The 19,870-nt window shown below is 40.4% G+C and overlaps 2 protein-coding genes and 1 long non-coding RNA gene across 4 annotated transcripts; 2 read left to right on the forward strand and 1 right to left on the reverse strand.

Moving 5' to 3' along the window:
- The first annotated feature begins 5,034 nt into the window (after positions 1-5,034).
- LOC112273355 (LOB domain-containing protein 25) lies at positions 5,035-9,495 on the forward strand. Of its 2 annotated transcripts, XM_024502022.3 has the most exons (4): positions 5,035-6,036; positions 6,359-6,850; positions 7,050-7,300; positions 8,396-9,495. In XM_024502022.3, exons 2-4 carry the CDS (start codon positions 6,476-6,478, stop codon positions 8,733-8,735), a joined length of 966 nt encoding a protein of 321 aa, XP_024357790.1. In that variant the 5' UTR covers positions 5,035-6,036; positions 6,359-6,475; the 3' UTR covers positions 8,736-9,495. The 2 variants fall into 2 exon arrangements, with proteins under 2 accessions (XP_024357790.1, XP_090101147.1); XM_090245021.1 differs by having other exon boundaries at positions 5,035-6,850; positions 8,280-9,495.
- A 1,512-nt stretch (positions 9,496-11,007) lies between these two features.
- Positions 11,008-13,438, forward strand: LOC141044600 (uncharacterized). Its single transcript, XR_012216203.2, has 4 exons — positions 11,008-11,411; positions 12,170-12,297; positions 12,885-12,952; positions 13,131-13,438. It is a non-coding gene; the product is annotated as an uncharacterized LOC141044600 (long non-coding RNA).
- Positions 13,181-16,404, reverse strand: LOC112273354 (glycerol-3-phosphate 2-O-acyltransferase 6). Its single transcript, XM_024502020.3, has 2 exons — positions 15,190-16,404; positions 13,181-14,448 (listed from the first exon to the last, which is right to left on the reverse strand). The coding sequence occupies exons 1-2, from the start codon at positions 15,844-15,846 to the stop codon at positions 13,573-13,575; spliced, it is 1,533 nt and encodes a 510-aa protein (XP_024357788.1). The 5' UTR covers positions 15,847-16,404; the 3' UTR covers positions 13,181-13,572.
- Between the last annotated feature and the right edge of the window lie 3,466 nt (positions 16,405-19,870).

Genomic DNA, 19,870 nt, shown 5'->3' on the forward strand with positions numbered 1-19,870 from the left:
GTTGTCTTTTCACCCTAATATAACACACTATTGATGGTTGAGAGGACCTATCAACCATCTTTGAAGAGAATAAAGATCAAAGTATGTGACAAACATGATTTTTTACATCTTAAATTTACTAAACATATAATAACCACTTCTTGTGGAACTCATCTCTAGAAGGGAGGTAATATCACAAACATACATATTTACTCTAATATTTACTTATGTAATTAAGTAGAAGTATATAAAAGTAGATTCATTTCATAATATTTTCTAGAAAACTTCTTAGAAGCTTCATAGACACTATTTTGACTTTACATGTATTTGTAGTTGATTGATAGGTTAGAAACTTAGTCAAAAAGTTAATCATGTACCACAAGTATTAGTAGCTTATAAAAAAAGCTAACTATATGGAATACATATAAAAAACTTATCTTGCAAGTTAAGATACGTGTCTTGTAAAGTCAACATATTTTAGAGGTCCTATAGAACATTACTACATAACTCTTAATTAGATAGTATATATAGAGGTAAGAGTGAAGTTTTCTTCAGTCTTGCCAATGTCTTTCTAATCCTTAGTCTAATTTCAAGACTTTCAAGTCTTTTTGTCTTTGGTAATAGCTATTCTAGTCTAATATTATATTAACTTTGAGTGATTTTCTAGTTCTTTTGAGTGACCAAGAGTGTATTGAAGCTTTCTTTCTTCAACATTCATGTCCTTAATACAAAATCTACAAACAAGTAGAATATTACATTCTATTTTTTTTAAACCAATTCAAAATTTAAATATAGCCTTTATTTCTTATTTATGACGATGATTATTTATTATTAAAAAATAAGGTATTCAAAAAAAAATTCTCCAAAAAATAAATATTATTTTAAATTAGATTAAATTATAAAATATAATAAAATTATATGTTTATGGTTTTATTGAAATTAGAAAGTATTATGGAAAAAAATAGGTATTGTAATGCTTGAATATCTAAAAGATTTAGAAACAAAATTGTGATCCATTATGCAGATTCAATTTTAAGTTAATGTATTAAAAGAATGTATCAAATTTGAATCTAAGCCATATATCTTTGATAAGATTTTATTAAAATTCTACTATATATAAAAAATTATATCTATTAATTTTCAGAATATATAAACTATATATAGATTATATATCAATAAAAAATTACATGATATTTAGACATGTGATTTATATTTATTCAAAACTATAAAAAAAAATACAATAAATTATAAATTTTTATAAATATAGTGAAATATCATTAAATTATATATATTATCAAAAATACATGTAAAAAATAAATATAAAAATATAAAAATATATACACACATACTTGTATATATATAATTTCTAAAACTTGGATTAACTATAATATGCTAAAAAATTTAAGCACACTTTTTCATTGTCTGTAAAAGAAATTTGCTTAAAATGAAGTCTGCCAAAAATATTGTAGAAACTACAATCCTCTCTTCCAATGTCCTAATCTCCTATCCAAACATCTAGGTAAACATGCTAGGAATAATAAAATCTTTTGCAAAAGGGTCCACCCGTGTTCAAAAAATAAAAATAAAACCTTCAAAATTCAACCTCTCTATAATTATTAACATGTTAAATAGCCTTTTGCATGGAAAAGTAGTTGCTCAAAAGCCTTCTATTTCTGAAAAAGTATTTACACCTTGTATATGTATACACACATACATACATATATATATATATATATATATATATATAGTACTGTGAAGTTCTATATTGCATGCAACCTAGATGACGTAGGAATGGAAAAAGCAACATGCTAGCAGTTCTCTTCACACACTTTTTTCACTCGTGAAGTAAAATCTGTCATGCCTATAATTGCCATATTTTTCAACTTCCTCCTCTTCAGGTGCACAATCAATGAAGAGATGTAAAGCCATGCATTTATCAATCCTGATGAAGGGGATGGAAACGAATAAAAAACGACGAGTCCACGTGGTGTGGTACTGAAACAGTAAAGTTTTAGTTTTTATCTCAACAAAACATCCACCCATCGACCTGTTCAACTTAATCACAAAACCACCATCTTGATCAGCATCATAATCATCCTCGGGTATTTTGATTCGGGTTCTGTTTTGTTGCAGATTCTGGGGCCATGTTGCGAGAGGTTGTAACTAGAATGATGAGGTGTATCCACACCAGCAAAGTGGCGCCAGCAGCAGCATCGGCGCCTTGTTGCGTTGCGCCACTGCCACGACTCGGACATCGCTGCTGCAGGTCCAGGTCCAGGTCCAGGCGAGGACGGTATGTGGGTGGGATCACGGCCAGTATCGCTGGTGGCTGGACTGATGGGTGGTAGCGAGGGCCGGGGATGCGTACAGACAGACAAGGCTCGACGGATGGCGGTGATGATCCGCGCCTGATTCCTGGTTTTGTTTCTGTGTCGTCAAAGGGGCCCTGCTGTCCTGCTGTTTCGCTATTAATACATCACCACCATGATAAGACCGATGTTGAGCAAATTGGGTGCTCGGCTTAATTTTACCAGCGTTGGGGGTTCTGGAAGCCTTTTCGTGTGGGTACAAATTATGACACCCTGTTGCTTGATATCAGTGCGGCCCTTGCGCTTTAATAAGCTCCCCACCGGATCTAATAAAGAGTGTCCTTCTTTTTGGTGGGACAGAAATAGATATTCCTCTCGTGCATCTGCAGCTTCTTTAAAACACCATCGAGCCCCTAAAAAAGAGTGGATTCTCCTGCCCCTGCCTCCTCATTTGGCACTTCGGAGGCATTGCCACAGTTTTGGGTCTATATTTTGCCTACCTTATGCTCTTGATGCGACATGTATTTTTCATTTGAGACAGACATACACACACACTCACAATTATATATATATATATATATATATATATGTTCTACTCAACGAGTCAGCGTCTATCAGTGTACAAGTAGTTTGTGCTCGTATGGATTGTTTTATCGTCGATGTACTTCCCGGTATGAGGATACGACATTTTGTGTAAATTTAAGTCCTAGTGATAGTGGTGATGGATCTGCTCTGCGAGATTCTCGACGTATTCACGCTTCTGTCAAAGGATGATCTAGTGCTCCCAGTATTTGGAGTCCTGCCTGACTATTTGAATGGGGAAAAAAATCTGCCTTAATTGAGGTTGGTCTTCAGTTTCCGATCCCTGAAAAAGCGAAAGGGCTTGTGCCTTGGAAGGAATGGACGCGCTGACGATCACGCCACAAAAACAATGAGAGATTATTCTGTTTCCGATCTGCTCTTTCCCTTTTCTCCACGTGCTTAAAATTATATCCAGCGCTTCGAATCATATCCCTCTGCTCTCCACACACAACCTACAAAGAATAATTTCACGCTAGGATGGCAACTTTCCAAAATCAGGAAGATAAAAATGATCCCTCACCTCAGCTATATATCATACATCGTGTTTTTAATCCTTTGTTGTAGCTGTTTCATTATAAACCCACCGTGAAGAAGGAAAGCAATCGCAGCTAATCATGACTTCAGTACTGTTCTTTCCTTGTAAAGCAAATAATTCATCTAACCGACACGGTTTTATTTAATCGAAAATTGTACATTACATTGGTAGACATGTGTATACATACATACATACATTCGTCACTCATAAATCACGATTTTATTTTTATTTTTTTTATTTTTTTTAATGTGTAGATCATTTGGGGTGAAATTTGTTCTCCAATTTGACTAAGAAAGAGACCATGGAGAGAAAATCCTACGTTATTAAGTATAACTGTAACTATAGCCAAATATATATATACAAATATATAAATATATATAGATAGATAGATTTGGGTTACACAACTAGGCTACCCTGGTAGAGTTTTTGGATTTTAGGTGAATCTTTGCGACTAATGATATCTGCAGTGGATAGGCTTATAAAGTAACAATTCCTCATATTTATACTTCTTTTCTTTTTTCTACAAAAAACATGTCTATATCTATATCTATATCTATATATATTTGTACACACACTGCAATGAATTTATTCTGTTCTGCTTCTATCAAATTTTAATATGTCATTCATGTTGAGGGCCAAATTCTTCTGTGAATCGAATAGTGAACACCTTTAGTGTTTTACACCATTTTCAAACATTTGTTTTAACATGTATGAACCCACACACCAGTATAATAATTCGCACAGAGTAATTATAATCATAATCATAACAACAACAGTACCAATACTTTCATCTAGCATTCTCATTACAAACTCTACAATACTAACGCAGGAAGCTTTCCACCCTTGACGATTACGGTAGCTGCATCTAGTGCCCGCTGGAAGGCGGGACGGTGCATGCGGTCGAAAGCACATTGGCATCACAGGGTGGAAGCCAAAACTGGAGGGTACGGCAGCTCAGAAACCTCACTACGTGGTAGAGGATGCAGCCCCCCTTCAGCATAACTTATTTTTAGCTCCGAGAGGGGAAGAAGTTGGTCTAGCTTGCTGATGCAAAGCTCTGAACTACGCATGTGCTCACATCAAGGCGGACCTGATGAGCGACGCTGTTGATGGGGGTAGACATGAAGGGAGTAAACGAAGGCGTCTGAGCTGCGGCGATTTCCCCAGTGGTCGATGTACTGCACTTCACCGCTGGAGTAGTGACACCGTACTCGATCAACTTGTACGTGCGAATGTAGTACTTTGAGTACTAGAACTGTAAACGTATGGCTTATCTGGGTCACTGCGATTTTACCATCTGTAGAAGCATTTCGACCGCCGTCATCCTCTCTGGGGTGGTAGAGTCTGAAAACCTAATTAAATGCTGAGTAGGTGCTCAATTCCAAAAAGACGTCTGATTTCCTTTTAGCTTCTGACATTGGCCATTCTCCTCATCCGAAGGACACTCATGTACGAAAGCGTGTGCATTGAGGAGTTAGGACCAAAATATAGGAATCAATAACTTTATCTCTGGGTTCCGTCTGATAATTTGAAAGACCTATCATCTGATGTCAGAAGTGTGTGAGTGCTTGAGCTCTGTATATAATATACTATAAAAATAAAAGCTTGAACTGATTTTTTTCTATTTTATTTTGAAATAAGATGATTTCTATTTGTTGGATTGAATAGAAATACATCAGTCTTTGCCAACTCGACATTCCCGCAATCAGAAAAAAAATCAAAATCAAAATCAAAATAACTTAACGTGACCTGCTCCCGCGAAAACAATGCTACACTAATAAGCGACAATCGATTTAACTTAATTCAACTCAATGGGGTAAAACAAGGGAGACTTCCATGCCAATATATCTTAACAGCAGAAAATCCGAGTGTTCTGGCGATTCCCGCTGGCATGTTTACGCAGTCGTTCGACTCAGAGATCTCTTAACGGCAGTTGGGATGCACCACACCAACTTCAGAATCAAAGATCACATTTGCTTCAGGTCTCATCATATATCAAAAAAATTGCAATGCGATGCATATATTGCTTGTTTAATTCAAGAGCTTCAGCTTGGATTTTTCTCACTTACCACGACAGTCTGCTAACTTCTAGGGAGGACTTGACGTTCTGAAGCTTCCTGGTATGTAGCTGTGGGCCAGGGTCAAAGAACCTGGAGGGCGGGGGCGTGTGCAGCATCTCATTCTTCGTGGCAGCCCTAAAGGCCGCAACCCCACCCCTCTCCAGCCTGCCCCTAATCTTCGCCCGCTCTCCAATCTGCACTTGCTTACTCTCGCGTCCAAGCGCTCGGGTTACTCGCGATCTAGCTCGCCGCTCTCATCTCCTGTGTACGATCTCAGTAGCAGTAAACGTATCGCGTTTCGACTTAGACTGGGTGCTAGAGGCTGTCTGAGAATTGGATATGTGACGAGTTATCAGTGGTTGGTTTGTAGGGATGATCATCACGGCATGACTCAAGAGGAATTACAGTAATCTGTGTTTTAATTTTTACAATGGATTTTTGGAGAAGCTGCAGACGTCGCAATGACCTGGCTGAGGTGGGCTTTTGCACAAGCTTGAGCCGGAGATAGGTAGATCAGGACGACGCGGGTCCACCAGCGCCAGCAGTAGGAGGTGGTCATCGCAGAGCGGCGGTAGGTTGAGGTTGAGGTTGAGGTTCTGGTTCAGGTTGGGGAGAAACGGAGCTTAAATTTGGTGACAGATTTTAGTTTTGGTTTTCTCTTCTTTTCTTGTATATCCTTGCCGCTCTTTTTTTCTTTTTTTTATTTTCTCTCACCCTCCCTCTCCCGTTTTTCTTTCTTTGTTTTTTTATAGTTCTTGTTTTTGTTGTTGTTGGTTTTTTTTTTTTTTTTTTTTTTTTTTTCTCTCGCTTTTGTCCCTTTTCCCCCCCTCTTTTCCTCCTTTTCCTTCAGCCGAGTGTGGGAGAACATTGCGATGAGCCATATAATGACGCAGGTTGGTGGCCGAATTGGTATTTCATCATATTTTTATCTGGAGTCCGGAAGGTAGAAGTCCTTCGTGTCGGTGATAAATTCGACGCACGTTGCCGCCAAGGGCGAGAATTACATCGACATGACAGGGTCGTCAAGCTCTGGCGGCACGAACACTGCATGTGCCGCCTGCAAGTACCAGCGCAGGAGGTGCACCCCAGACTGCCCATTGTCACCCTACTTTCCACCTGACCAACCCAAACGGTTTCAGAACGTGCACAAACTCTTCGGCGTCTCCAACATTCTCCGCATCCTCAAGCACGTCGATCCTAGCAAGCGCGAAGACACTGTCAAATCTATAGCTTACGAGGCTGACACGAGGGAAAAGGACCCCGTTCATGGCTGTCTGGGTGTTATCACAATTTTACAAAACCAGGTTTCGAAGCTAAAGGACGAGCTCGCTGTGGCCCGAGAGCAGCTATACTTGCTCCAGCAGCACCATAATTTCAACCAGCAGGTAATCTTGTGGAGATGGCAAAGCCATTGGGATCAACTGAGGGAGGTTTTGGTCGATAGCAATCACAGCTCTGTGATTGAGCTCCTAGTTTGAGTTTTTAACCTTGAGAGCACACATTGCATCTAGTGTGAGACTTTTGTATATCGAACCCAGGGTTGCTAAAGAGACTGATTAATGGAAGTGAGTGTTCGTGGAGCAGGCACAAATACAACAAATTGTGGGCTCGTTAGGGGGAAACACGACAGTCGTCAATGTCAGCTCTGGGCACGACAACAATGTCCTAATGCACCAACTTCAGCAGTTCAATGAATTGAACCAGCTCAGTTCGGATTTTGTGAAGAGCAACCCGCTTCCTGGTTCATCCTTCGAGCCGGACCAGTACTTAAGAAATGACGGCTTTGAACAGCTCAAACCTGGTTCAGCGCTCACTACAAGATTTGACGTGGGCAGGTACAGATATCGTAGGCCAGACTCTAGTGACCTCACGCACTTTTCTTACTCTGACAGATGCGGAGAATTTACTCAATAGGCAATAATTCATCACGAAGACAAACGTTGCACAGAGGTTTACCTTCTATTATCTTTGAATTCTATTCTTTTAGAGTTCTGATACTGGTACGAGAAGACATCGATAGCTGTGTAAATCCGCGTACTCTGCAAAAACTAAGATCTTGCTTCCCAGAAACCTCTAAATCAGCGAATGTGATTCAGTTTCTTATCAGGAAGAAACTAAACTAGATCGAGTAGGTGACAGCTTTTAAGAATTCTAGGCATTGCTTTGCAGAATAACAATTCAATCTCCAGTGTGTATACACAGTCCCGTGGCTGATAACGAAGACACGGACAATCTGTCTGACACACTCTAGCCAACTTGTAGCTCCAGAGAGATTGCCATGGCAATGCTTTGGAATCGATTGAGGCACTTGCTAAACATGAGAGTTTTCGGGTTATTTATCTTGGACGGTTGTTCGCTATTATTGGTGTAGTTGGCGTCTATGAGAGAGTATGATTATTTGGATGATCGGGATAGTGAATGAGGAGCAAGTAGTTACCACATCAGTGTTGGAGTGGTAGTCAGTTCGATCTGTGGATTGGTCAGGTAATCGGGTCTCAGGGACGACTCTTGTGTTCAGTTATTCAGCGCAATAAGCAGTGGATTACCAGTTTTAAAGTGCTTCAAGATTCTTAAAGCATCAACATTTGGGCTATTAAGTACACTGACGAAGCCAGTTACCAACTTGCTGGAATGAGATGTGTTTGGGACTCTGGTGACCCGAGCTTACATCGTTGAAATGTATTTTCAGAATAGTTTAGGAAAAAAACAAAGAATAAGGTGATAAAACTGGCCAAGGGGACAGTCAGCAGCGGTGTGGAGGAGAGACTAACTTAATCTGACGTACTAATATTGGTCTCATGTTCCATTGTACAGAGACGAGTCTAAGTGACCTTCTCACACTTACTCGGGATCACCCAAGTTGAACATTACATCAATGATATCAAAGCATTCACCTGTCTCACAGATGCACACTTGGGGGCTTCAAACAGGTACATCCCAGGGGAGTCTTTGGTGCAACAATCCGTGCTACTCGGACAAGTGAAGCTGAAGGAGCAATCTGAGCAACAGCGTGGACATTATGGAATTGCCGGTGCTGGAAGCTCCTTCATACCCACTCCTTGCGGTGACCATAACCTACTACAAGATGTAGACCGCGCCTTTGGCACACCAGATCAATACGCAATGGCCATTCGTAGGCGTGGTAGCAACTTACTTAACTTGACTGTTGCTTCGGAGGCCGAACTAAGACGAGCTACAGGTGGTCACCATGGAGTTCCCAAACACGAGCTTAGAAGTGCAGTAGTTTACCTCACCTTGACAAACAACTGATCTAAAAAATGTAGTATCACACTTTCCTTTCGACCAAGTTCGATACCTTCATCTAACAAAAACCATACACAAAATTGTACTCACTATTTTACGTTAGAGGACATTTCTGCAGCTGGAAGATATTAGTGATTGTAATTTAGAGTAACACAGTAGGATGGAACGGCGTCTCTCGACTGCCAGGGTTGCTTACTAAACATGGTGGAAGCTGAGCCACCACTGGTTTCATTGGTCGCAGCATCACTGCAACTGCAACGATTGTTCCTCAGAATCACGCCAAATCGCGACGGTTGTGCGTTGTTGGGGGTTTTGAGGAGCTTTACTCAGTGAGCTTGGATCAGATGGACATTTCGAACATGTGTAGAACAATCAGGACTGAGGACATTGACATGCAGGTTTTTTTAGGTATTACGAGTTTGAGGAGATAGGACTGATGCCTAGTATGAACATTTCAAGTAAAACATTAAGTTTCTAACTAGTGATTAGTTTAATCAGGGATAAAGTCAAGGTCCCTTTATAGAAGCCTAACTGTTTAGAGCCTTACTAGATTTATGCAATTGGACATGTCGATAAGTGTCCAGTGCTGATTTTCAATGACTCGATAGGCTGTATTCTTTGGTGTGCAGTTTCCGTGAGGGAAACTGGATCTGCTTCTGCAATCTTTCGCTTTTGTAACATAGACACAGGTTTGTGGCTGTTGCTTCGTAGGTTCAACTTTGGATACAGCAATGCTAATACATCTTCATTTTCTTTGTATGTTTAACTGGCCCTGGTCGTAGCACGGAGTCTGTCTGCGCCACCTTTAACTGCGTCTTATTCACCTGTGTTTATTATAACAAGGAATCTACTCGCACGATGTTTCAGATTTCCTTGCTGGCTCCATTCCTTTCAATTTTCACACTCAGTTCGTCAAGAAGATTCCGAAACATTTGATGTGCACGTTTGTGCCGTTTAGAGCCATTAGCAGCTTGGTCATGATCCCTTTTGTTTGGTCACTTCTAAGTGGACGTCTCTCTCAGCCGCTACAATATCATACGGCATGCAACTCATTAAGTACAATAATTGCATTTCCGGATGTTTATTCAAGTCTCAATCGATACAATCATATCTTTCATAGGATGTTTCATGTCACTTCTCCATCTTTCTTCTTTAGAACTCAACTTAAGATCAGCCAAAACAAACGTAAAATTCTGGTGCATGAGGCATGGAGATGCATGCGTTCGAAATCATGCACTAACATCGTAAACATGAGCTCTGAACCGGAAAATTAAGAGGTTCATCTAGTATTGTAGAAGCGCCAGACTGATTGCCAAGCACGTTCTGACTGCCCTGCATTCACCGGAACTATATGTTGATACTCTTTCTAAGGTTTGTGCGTCATGAAGGGGATTTTTATGCCAATGAACACTTATAAATGAGCACTAATGTAATCAAAAGCAAGGAAATGGGGGGCGATGGGATGTTTAAGAGAAATCGTTGCGTCGAAGCAAGAGAATGATAAAATGCTAATTCGCAGAGCCTTGAGCATTAGATGTGTGGAGACCATGATATACCGTCTTATGCATCATAGACCTGTATGCAACTGGACAAGTCGATCTCATCTAGCAACTTCCCTGATATGTTTAAAGCTGCTTGACTCATGGTCGATCTCTAGCCAAGTTCATGCAAATGCACTTGACTGAATTCTGCTAACAAAATCGCGAGGCTTCCGCTGTCTCAATAACTATCCAGTGATTTGAAGGATAGACGAAAGCTCACACCCCAGTAGACACTAGTTTGCAGAATATTGGATGCTGTCTAAAAAGTCTAGTAAATGATAGTGTATTGGTGAAACGTCCTCACCAGGAAATGAATCGATCTGAGCACTCTGAAACGGAAAAAATGAACCATGAATAACATTGATTTAGCAAGAACAATCTTACCCTGAGTTCTAGACACTGATGACGTAGCCCAGGTTGTTCATGATCTTCAACAGTGCCCTGGACAGCGCCAGCTGGTAAAATGGTATGACATGGATATAGAGCGGGTTTCAAAGTAGTAGTAGGCCGGTAAGTTAATCAGGTTTACTAGTAGATTGTGGTTGAGAAGATGCACGCGTAAAATCTCAACGCACTGGTTGGAAGCCAGAGTCACAGTAGCTCTCGGTAGCTGGGACAACCGCGTGACGTATATGAGCAAGTATTCAAGGGCAACGCGGTTTCAGTAAGTTGCGGAGCCAAGCGTCGCGAGATGCTCGCTTCTGCACTGGATCACATGTGGCAATGATAAATCGGCGATTCCAAGGGTCATTCTGGAGAGAGGATATTAGAAGCTGTTTTCCACGCCACTGATATCCTTCGTTTCCTGAGCACAATAGACCTTAACCAATTGTGAAGGAAACCTCTGCAGTACAAATAAGTTCCAGTCCTCTCTGTAGCAGGCCTTAACCATGTTTCTGCTACTTTGAAATCCTTCTGAGTTCGATAAATACGTATCATAATAATTGGGCGTCATCAGCTTTTGCTGGCTCCTTCTGAGTCTGTAGCCCCATGCATGTCGGACCATCAACAGCCAACTCCAGATTTGTCTAGACATAATGAGTTTAGAGGAGTGAAGAACAGACTTTCGAAGTTGCAACTGGTATTTCAAGCTCTTAATCAAATAGCGATTGAGCTTCAGGTCGACGTGCTGATGACAATTGTGAGTCTACATTTTCTATGTATCTTGTCCATTTCCCTCGTCCATCACGTCATAAGCCTAGTTAGGTTAAATCTAACCATAATCTAAAATTTTGTTATACTTATTCTGTTTGTATTAGCTTTGAAGCAAAGCTGTTGCTTTCAATCTTGTCGCTCTGCAAGCACACGAGTACTCGCTCGTACTCGCTGGAAACATGATACTAGTGACGTGCTTTTTCGGAGCCTATTTAAAAATCCCTGCCTGATAGTCTTGTTGTACATATACACAGCTATCGTGTGATAGAGTACCATCTTGTGTGGATAACCTGATGTAGAGCATTTTGATCGCAGTCCAGGGAAGTCCAGTTCCACCCTGTCAGGCCTTTCGTATACCTCTCCTCAGTTTTTTAACAGAGAGGCTTGATTCTGCAGTATGTAACTGGCCAGTCACACAAATTTGTTAACACTACAAGCCGTACATGTTCTGCGGCCACCTACATAGTCACGGTCTCGAAGTGTCTCTTGGCTGTCCACATCTTCAATATTTTGAACTCTCGAATTGGCATCGGTCTCTGTGTACGCAAATAAATTAGAAGTATTGTAGGCGCTTCATGTTTCAATTAGATTCTTTCATGCACTAATAGTTCTTAAGACTTGTGTCTCTGACTATTCTTGAGACGCCAATTATGCAATTAATTAACTTGATGTATAAAGTGCGTTACCTCTCAAAATTTCTCTACTTTATCATAGCGAAGTCTTTGTTTTCTTTATTATATGCAGGATACAAATATTTAATCATACATCAATGGGCTGGAGCTTTGCGAAGAAGAGCTTCAATTGATGTCTTGATGTGCGACTTATGACATCAATGTCATACTCAAAGCAGAGGCGGTATTATGAGAACCTAGGTAATAAACACCACATTCCTCTCTCCGATTTAGAAGCCACCCAGCACTATGAACGAACTGTATCTCTTATATCTCTAAACGCATACTTCAAACCTAGCTGATGGGATACCTGGGTAGATTTGGATTCACCTTTGCTTTTCCAAACAACCTCGGGCTTTATCATGGAATGTGTAACTTAGATTCCTGCATGCAGAATTTCGTCAGTCAGACCTTTTTCCCTGGAATAAATATATTGTTGTCAGAAATCATGTTAACATTCCTTAACATGATCTCAGACACCAGGCATTAGAATATTGCAGCATAAGATATCTGAGACCCTGTCATAGTGGAATTCTTTCTTCTGCCCTATTGTGGAGCTGTCTCAGAACCTTCTAGGAGCTTGCGAGCTTGCCATTTTGTTCTGATTTGTCGAGTTGTGAGCTTGTTATGAGTTTTGTGTCTCAGATCAGTAACTTATACATTTACTACATGGATTGTACTCTCCCTTGGTATACTGCGAAACCAACTTGCAAGGGTATGCTGTGTCTTTGAATTAGTAAGAACTTACCGACGAACTAGAATCAAGTGTGAATGCGTCTCTTCACTAGGTCGTCAAGGGTTCAACTTCGGGCGTGGACTTGAGTTCGGGAATAATTTTACTCGGGTAACAGAAGAGGTTAGTGAGCTATACCCAAAAAGATCATGCAAACAAGCTGATCAACTTTCCAATGCAATTATAGTTTAGTAAGCCTCTACTGGCACACAAATTCCTGGGTCATCTAATTCATGTCTCAAACTGAGGTAGTACATGAACTGCAACAGTAGTGTAACACCGAATGCAAATCTGGGTTCAGAAAACACGCCATCATGTGTTCTATTCATCCAAACGCAACTCAGCAGACGATTTGAAGGTAATTGGAGGCCCAAAAGGGAAAACTCAAATCGCTAATTCAGACGCTATAGTATACAAAGCAATTCAGCAGCCGACAATCCTGGCGACATTCAGCGCCAGTCTCTAGGTTATCCTGCAGTCGCCCAACGTTATTACTTCCTCTCTCCTACAAATGTACTAGATCAGAGTACCATTCCTAATTGAACCAGTTTGAGCTCCAGCAGCTATGTACTCCAACACTACAAATCCTAATATTATTGACTTGTGGCATCTAGCGTGAATGCTCAGGGGGTTAACCCCTCATCTACACATCCATCATCTAACATGAATTAATTGATATAATACCAAACCATTCCCAAATCAAATGACTAAACCGTAATTAATTGCTCAGATCGGCTTCGCAATCACCATAATTTTTTCGTCTCCTTCGCCGGCACAATCCCATCGTTCCCTGCTAGCAGCCTGTACTTATCCTTCCTGGTGAGATGTGTGCACTCATAACCGAGGCTTCCGGCAAGCACCCGTTGGATATAATTTGCGACTTCAAAGGAAGATTTGCCTGCAGAGCAAGAGATCTCTCGCGGAATTTCATTCAGAAAGTGGATCTCGAAAGTTGGCCGCGGGTTCATGTGGCAGAAGAAGGGGTCCATGGCCTTATTGCCGCGAGCAGTGGTGCCATGGAACATGTTCATCTGGGTGCGGACTGCGACCGGTACGATCCGGTCACTCAGCTCGGCGAAAAGAGCCGAGAATCGTAGCAGGAATGGCTCCCTGCAGGTTGTGCCTTCAGGACAGAGGGTTAACTCACCCTGCTTGAGGACGTTGCGCATGTTTTCGGAGTCTTTCTCCCGGTCACGGCACAGGGCAATGGTTGGCATGGGAGATAGTACCTCCGATATCCAGGATATGGAGTAGGTCACTGCGGGAACGGGTCGGCCCAAAGCAATGGCGACGGTCACTGGGTCAAGGAGAGTGCGGTGATTGCAGGCATAGAGGATGCCCGATTCCCCGTTCTTGGGAGCTTGGGGAACTTTGCCCTTGATGATTAGCTTGACACCGGTTAGTTTGTACAAAACGGGGATATATTTTAATGGTAGCCACACGCCGCTCGTGACTCGAAAGATCGAGAGGAGGAAGCCCAGGGGCATCCATGTGAGAACAATAAGAGCATTGAGAGGCGTTGGGCGTTGAACCAGCCGACCGTCGTGAAAGATGAGCTGCTTTGGTAGGTCTTGTTTTCTGACAGCTTCAACTTTCGTTCGAGGGACGGCATACCCCTCCTGCAAACGACCCAGCCCGCGAACAACATCAGCATCAAAATTCTCTATATCTTGCACATTACAAATTTGAAGTCTCATACTGCCTTTCGAAAGATATGAGATACAAGAGCCCTTCCGGAGCTGGATTTACATTTGATGCATATGATCTGGAGTTAGAGCTTGACCCTCTCCCGAAGATACCCCCTAAATTAACGCTGGTAAGACCTAATACATAGTGGCCTTGAATATCTTAATAACGGTTTGGGTCGACTTCAGGGTTGTATTTTCATGAAGGACAACTCATATCTTAAAGTGGTGCGAAAAGGAGATGTCTCGAGATCCAAAATTACTATGAGTTGAGCAGAGAATGCCCCTAAAATAGAAAAAGAAATTGATAAGAAAATAAAAATATTAGTAATAATAATAATAAAAAGGCTCGAGCTATGGCGGCTGGGAATAGAGAGCTGACGAACGCGAACGATCCATGAGACAGAAAATTAGATCAAATTCAATCACGGAAAACCTTCTTTCGCTCTGAAGTTTAGGTTTCTCACTGGTGACATATCTACTGCTCATAATAACTTATGGGAACCAAGCTACATTCCGGGGCGGCATCCAACTGTTATCTCTTCCTCGTGAATCCAACAAATTGCCCACGCAACAATTCTAAACTCAAAGGGTATAAAAATGGAGGTGTGATGATGTGGCAGGAGAAAAAGGTAGCCATCTGCAAAGAATGTGAAGTGAGGGAGAAATTCGCACCTTGCAGAAAGCCATGAATGGGTATCCAGTAACCTGGTCTCCAAGTCCTACATGGGTGCGCTCTCCTCCCATGCTCCATCGCTTCAAGGCCTCAGCTTTCTTAGCTCCGACCAGCACACCGGGCTTCTTCAGGAAGCCTGTGGCGCGACCCCACTTGTTCACCTCAATTTCCGTCCCTATTACCTCATCCACGCCAAGCAGTTCTTTCAAGAAAGGCTCCACCATAATGCGCGGGCTCGCTGTCAGCACCACCCGTTTGCCGAAGCTGGAGAACACTCGCCATGTCTCGGAGTGGAGGTCGTCGGCATAGAACTTGATGAGCACGGCGCGTGACACGCCCTCAATGTCCTTAACCTTCAGCCCCGCATATGTAAGGAAAATCATAAGGTGAATTCCCGACGCCTCGCTTACAAAGTTGTAGAGAAACAAAATCATAGGCACCATGAGGAGAAGCATCAGCGACCGGAAATACCCACCCGCTTCAAACGCGATCAGGAAGAAGTAGGGGAAAGATGATCTTGCTCTCATAAGTGCCCCCTCCAAGTCCGCAATGACAGTCTCACTCTTCCGATGCTCCCCTGAGCTGCACTCCCCCACTATCGGGAAGTCGTACTTCCTAACCTTCCTCATTTTCCTCACCTCCATCCTCGCAACCATCCTGCAGTGCCTCAAAAACGAGAAGTAACCACTGCAGAACTGTACCAGTGTCTGTTGCTCTCTACGGAACTAACTATATGAATCCCTGTCTGTGGGGGTCAATGCTGATTCAACCGCGACTAACGAGTTGACTAGCTACCTCAAGCCAAATGGAGCACAACATTCACTTCACGGATATCGTCAATCCCTCATGAACTAAACGTCTACCAACCCTCTGAGCCAGGAGCGAAACGTCGACTTCTGATCGCACGCCGACTGCGACCACGAGCATCAACTAAACACAATCCACAGCATGGGCTGGTGGAGCGGGAGAAACTTATCGATGACCGGGAGGGAAGTGGGAAAGGGGGGTCTGAGAGAGACGAGAAGACTCCGCAGTCAATACGCGCCCTAGTAGCCCAGACCTGCTACAGCTTTTGGCAACGTCGAATGCATGAGAGCCCGAGTATGGACTGTGGAGAGCCTGGTACTCGCTGCAGGTTTGCTGCAGTGTGCCAAGCGGCGACAACCAACGCCCCTTAATAATTAGCCCATCGTCCCAGCCAAGCCCCTTTGAAACTCCTGCCCGTGGTGGGGGATGCGGGGAGCGATGGGGTTTAATGCGCGGGTCGTCCGGTAGGTGGGACTGGTGTACCAGCGCATTCAATTCACAGTCACTCAGCCCAGTTTTCCTTCCCCCACCCCCCTCCCTTCCCCTTTCTAGCTCCCACCCATTCATCGATCCATCCTGATCCCACACCCATCGATCAGGTCCCGCTCTCTCTCACGCCTTACACTCCCACCGCCCTACACTTCCCGATCCTGATCTATCCCGCGTGAGTCGTCGATCACTGCACCTCCATCGGTCCCATCCCCTGCGTCGGATCCCTTCCCACCCCGCCGTTCAACGACGACGCCCATCGGCACGCCGCTACAGTAACCCCCCCCCCCCGCCCAAGCTCCTGCTGTGTGTTTCTTCCTCCTGTAGGCTTTTCATGTTTATATCTTTTATCTTTTATAGGTGGTTTTTTTTTTCCTTTCCCTCTGGAGATCATTAACTAAGCAATCAGTCGAGGGAGTCAGTACAGATAGTGTGTAGTGCTGCGCCCTGGCACCGATCACTGTCCTATCTTGGTGCCATGAGGATGAGGATGTGGGGTGCTGATCATGGATTCTACGCGGTGCCTGCTCGCCGTGCGTTAACTCCCCCTCACTTAATCCGATAATTAATCAATTAATTAATTGTCTGATTGCGATCGTGCCCCTTTAGATTGACTTAATATGCTCCATCCTTCTATTCTATTCAGTTCTGTTCTACTGTTATTGTATTCCCTCTGTCCAATCTCAAAAGATTAGATGCTTTTGTTTTCCCTTGATCCTGATCTTGTCCCCCTGGATTCGGTGACTTGTTTAGCTGTGTAATTAGGCCACAATTAGGCTAAGCTTAGTCCTATTGTTAGCGCATTATGGTGTTTCTATTAATGATGTGTTTCATGAATGTTTGAAACACATGATTGAAGTGAAAATAATGTAACCACAAAAACTATCACAATAGACTGTAGATGTAATGATACTTATAAGCATTATACATGCAAGTAAAAATTCTATAACTTATTTGACTATTCATAAATATATTTAAAAGATTTATATTGTATGCATAATTGATCTGATACAAAAAAATATATCTTTAACTGACACATTCTAATAATTTTTTATGATGCATATGTATAATCATGTTCATATTTGTCAGGAATATAAAACTTTGTGGATAGAATTGCTATTGTGTTAAAAGATAATCTATTTGTAAATAAACCAATCTTACTACAAAGAATAGGTCAACTTATACAATTGTAGAAGTGTATAATTATCTGCCAATCCCAGTTACATTTTAGAATTTTCAACCTATTATATTTGATTGTATATGCAAATATATATATATATATAATATGGATGACACATGAATTATTTGATTAAGTTAATTTCAGGAATAATACAGATGCATAAATTTGTGTTAATTGATTCTGACAATAGTTGATTAATTATTTTCTTTCTTACTATATATATATATATATATATATATATTATAATATTGTTAATGTCACCATAGTTTTTGTTATTGTCACCATAACTTGTTATCCATCACATATCATCATACTTTTTGCTATTGCCACCACAACCTTTCATCTACTACATATCATCACATTTTTTACTAATGCCACCACAAGTTGCCTTAAATTGATGTTGCACACCAAAATGTAGTTCATGAAACACAAAAGTACACATCCATAAAGAATGTACACTTTATCCATTGTGGTGTGCATTGGCAATGTTTTATAAAGTAAATTGTGGTGTGTAACATAAGTTTAGAGCAACTTGTGGTGGGATTAGCAAAAATTGTAATGGCATGTGGTGGCAATAGCAAAAATTGTGGTAGCATTATAAGCACCCTTTGTAACTAATTTTCATGATTTATTTTAATTTCAATTTTATTTTATTTCTTGGTTTATTAACTTTTAAATCAAAAATTGTACGCAATCTAATAAAATCAGCAATGTTATATCATTTTTTTAAAATATCAATTTTAAATATTTATTATGTTGACATATCTTACTTACTTTCAAATAGTATTATTATAAATAATTATAAATATTAAGTATTTAAATGGGATTAAAACTTTTAATCATTTTTAGTAGAACTTTGGGGTTTTTTTATTTTTATTTTTTTAATATATTATTTTAGAGAATACTGGTGTAAATATCACAGTAGTTACTCTGTTTTTATTTTTATATGAACACATTATAAAACAGTATGCTTATTGGTGTTTTACTGGAAAATCTATCATAATAACAAACACTTATATTCATATCATATATTGTTAAAAAATACCTCAAAAATATTAGTATTTAATAACTACCTCCAAGAATATTGTCAGTAGTTTTTTCTGTTTAGGATTTCAATGGCTGTTTCACAAAAAACTTATTCTGAAAAAAAAATTATTATAATTTCAACATAATTAATTTTCTTTAAAATTATGATGGTACTGTTTATATTGATTTTTTCTTGATTAAAAATACTTATATTTAAAATTATTAGAAGAAATGTGAATATTAACTTAAAATTTAATTAAAGTTACTATACAAATACTTCAATCAAGTATAATTGGCTGTGTATTTAATTTTATTTTGTTAAGAAGATAGATTGTTTGAATATTATGCTTTAGAACAAAAGAGTTTATTCTAACTGCATAGTCTATGCATAAATTATTTGTGTAAGGAAGTAAGAATTGTTCTTGAATGAATGAATGAATTCTAATGGACTTCTTATTTTTTAAAATTACAGATCAGACAATGGCCTGTTTCGATTGTTTGACTCTCTGTTTATTAATGTTTTTTCAGGAGCCTTTTATTTTAAAATTTTCAGTGTTGTTTTACTTCGATTTGAGTTTGGAAATTTATGTAATTTTTGATGATTTATTTGAATTTATGAATTATTAAGTATTTAATTACACAATCAACTAACGCTCATCAAAAAAGCAATTGAAAGTCTTTTATGGAAGTAGGAAAGATAGAGAGATTAAAAGAAAAGTTCAATTTATAAGCAAAAAGAAATGAGGAGGGTAGAAGGGAGGTGAAAGGATGAATAGAAGTGGATGAAAATGTGAAACTCGTTTGGATGGATGAAATAATGAGGGGCAGAGGAGGACTCATGGCACTTCCATGGTTACCTGAAAGGCCTGGCCTTGGTTTGTACACTTCTCCCTCCTTCCCTCACACATCTGATGTGAATGGATGGATGAAAACAGGAAATGAATGAAATATACTCCCCATGCTCTGTTCGCCTGGAACGCTGGCATGACCCAAAAAGGCAAAGGAGACAAAAACAACCAACAAAAACATTAAAGGGGAGAAGGGAAGGATTAATATTAGTTAATGTTGTTTCAATTTCAAAATTAAGTAGTCCATGCATAGTTTACTCAGTCAAGATATGTCATAAATGTTGAGAATGCTAACTTTGAAATATATGTATGTATGTAGAGGGGAATGTT

This window comes from Physcomitrium patens, chromosome 20 (assembly GCF_059467195.1).
Source record: "Physcomitrium patens ecotype Gransden chromosome 20, ASM5946719v1, whole genome shotgun sequence".
Taxonomy (NCBI): domain Eukaryota; kingdom Viridiplantae; phylum Streptophyta; class Bryopsida; order Funariales; family Funariaceae; genus Physcomitrium; species Physcomitrium patens.

Bases quoted from the DNA above. Each gene is read 5' to 3' on its own strand.
- LOC112273354 (XM_024502020.3), bottom strand. From the start codon at position 15,846: ATGGTTGCGAGGATGGAGGTGAGGAAAATGAGGAAGGTTAGGAAGTAC. The intron at 14,449-15,189 runs GTGCGAATTTCT...GGTCGTTTGCAG, and splicing joins CATTCATGGCTTTCTGCAAG to GAGGGGTATGCCGTCCCTCG.
- LOC112273355 (XM_024502022.3), top strand. From the start codon at position 6,476: ATGACAGGGTCGTCAAGCTCTGGCGGCACGAACACTGCATGTGCCGCC. The intron at 6,851-7,049 runs GTAATCTTGTGG...TTCGTGGAGCAG, and splicing joins ACCATAATTTCAACCAGCAG to GCACAAATACAACAAATTGT. The intron at 7,301-8,395 runs GTACAGATATCG...GGCTTCAAACAG, and splicing joins ACAAGATTTGACGTGGGCAG to GTACATCCCAGGGGAGTCTT.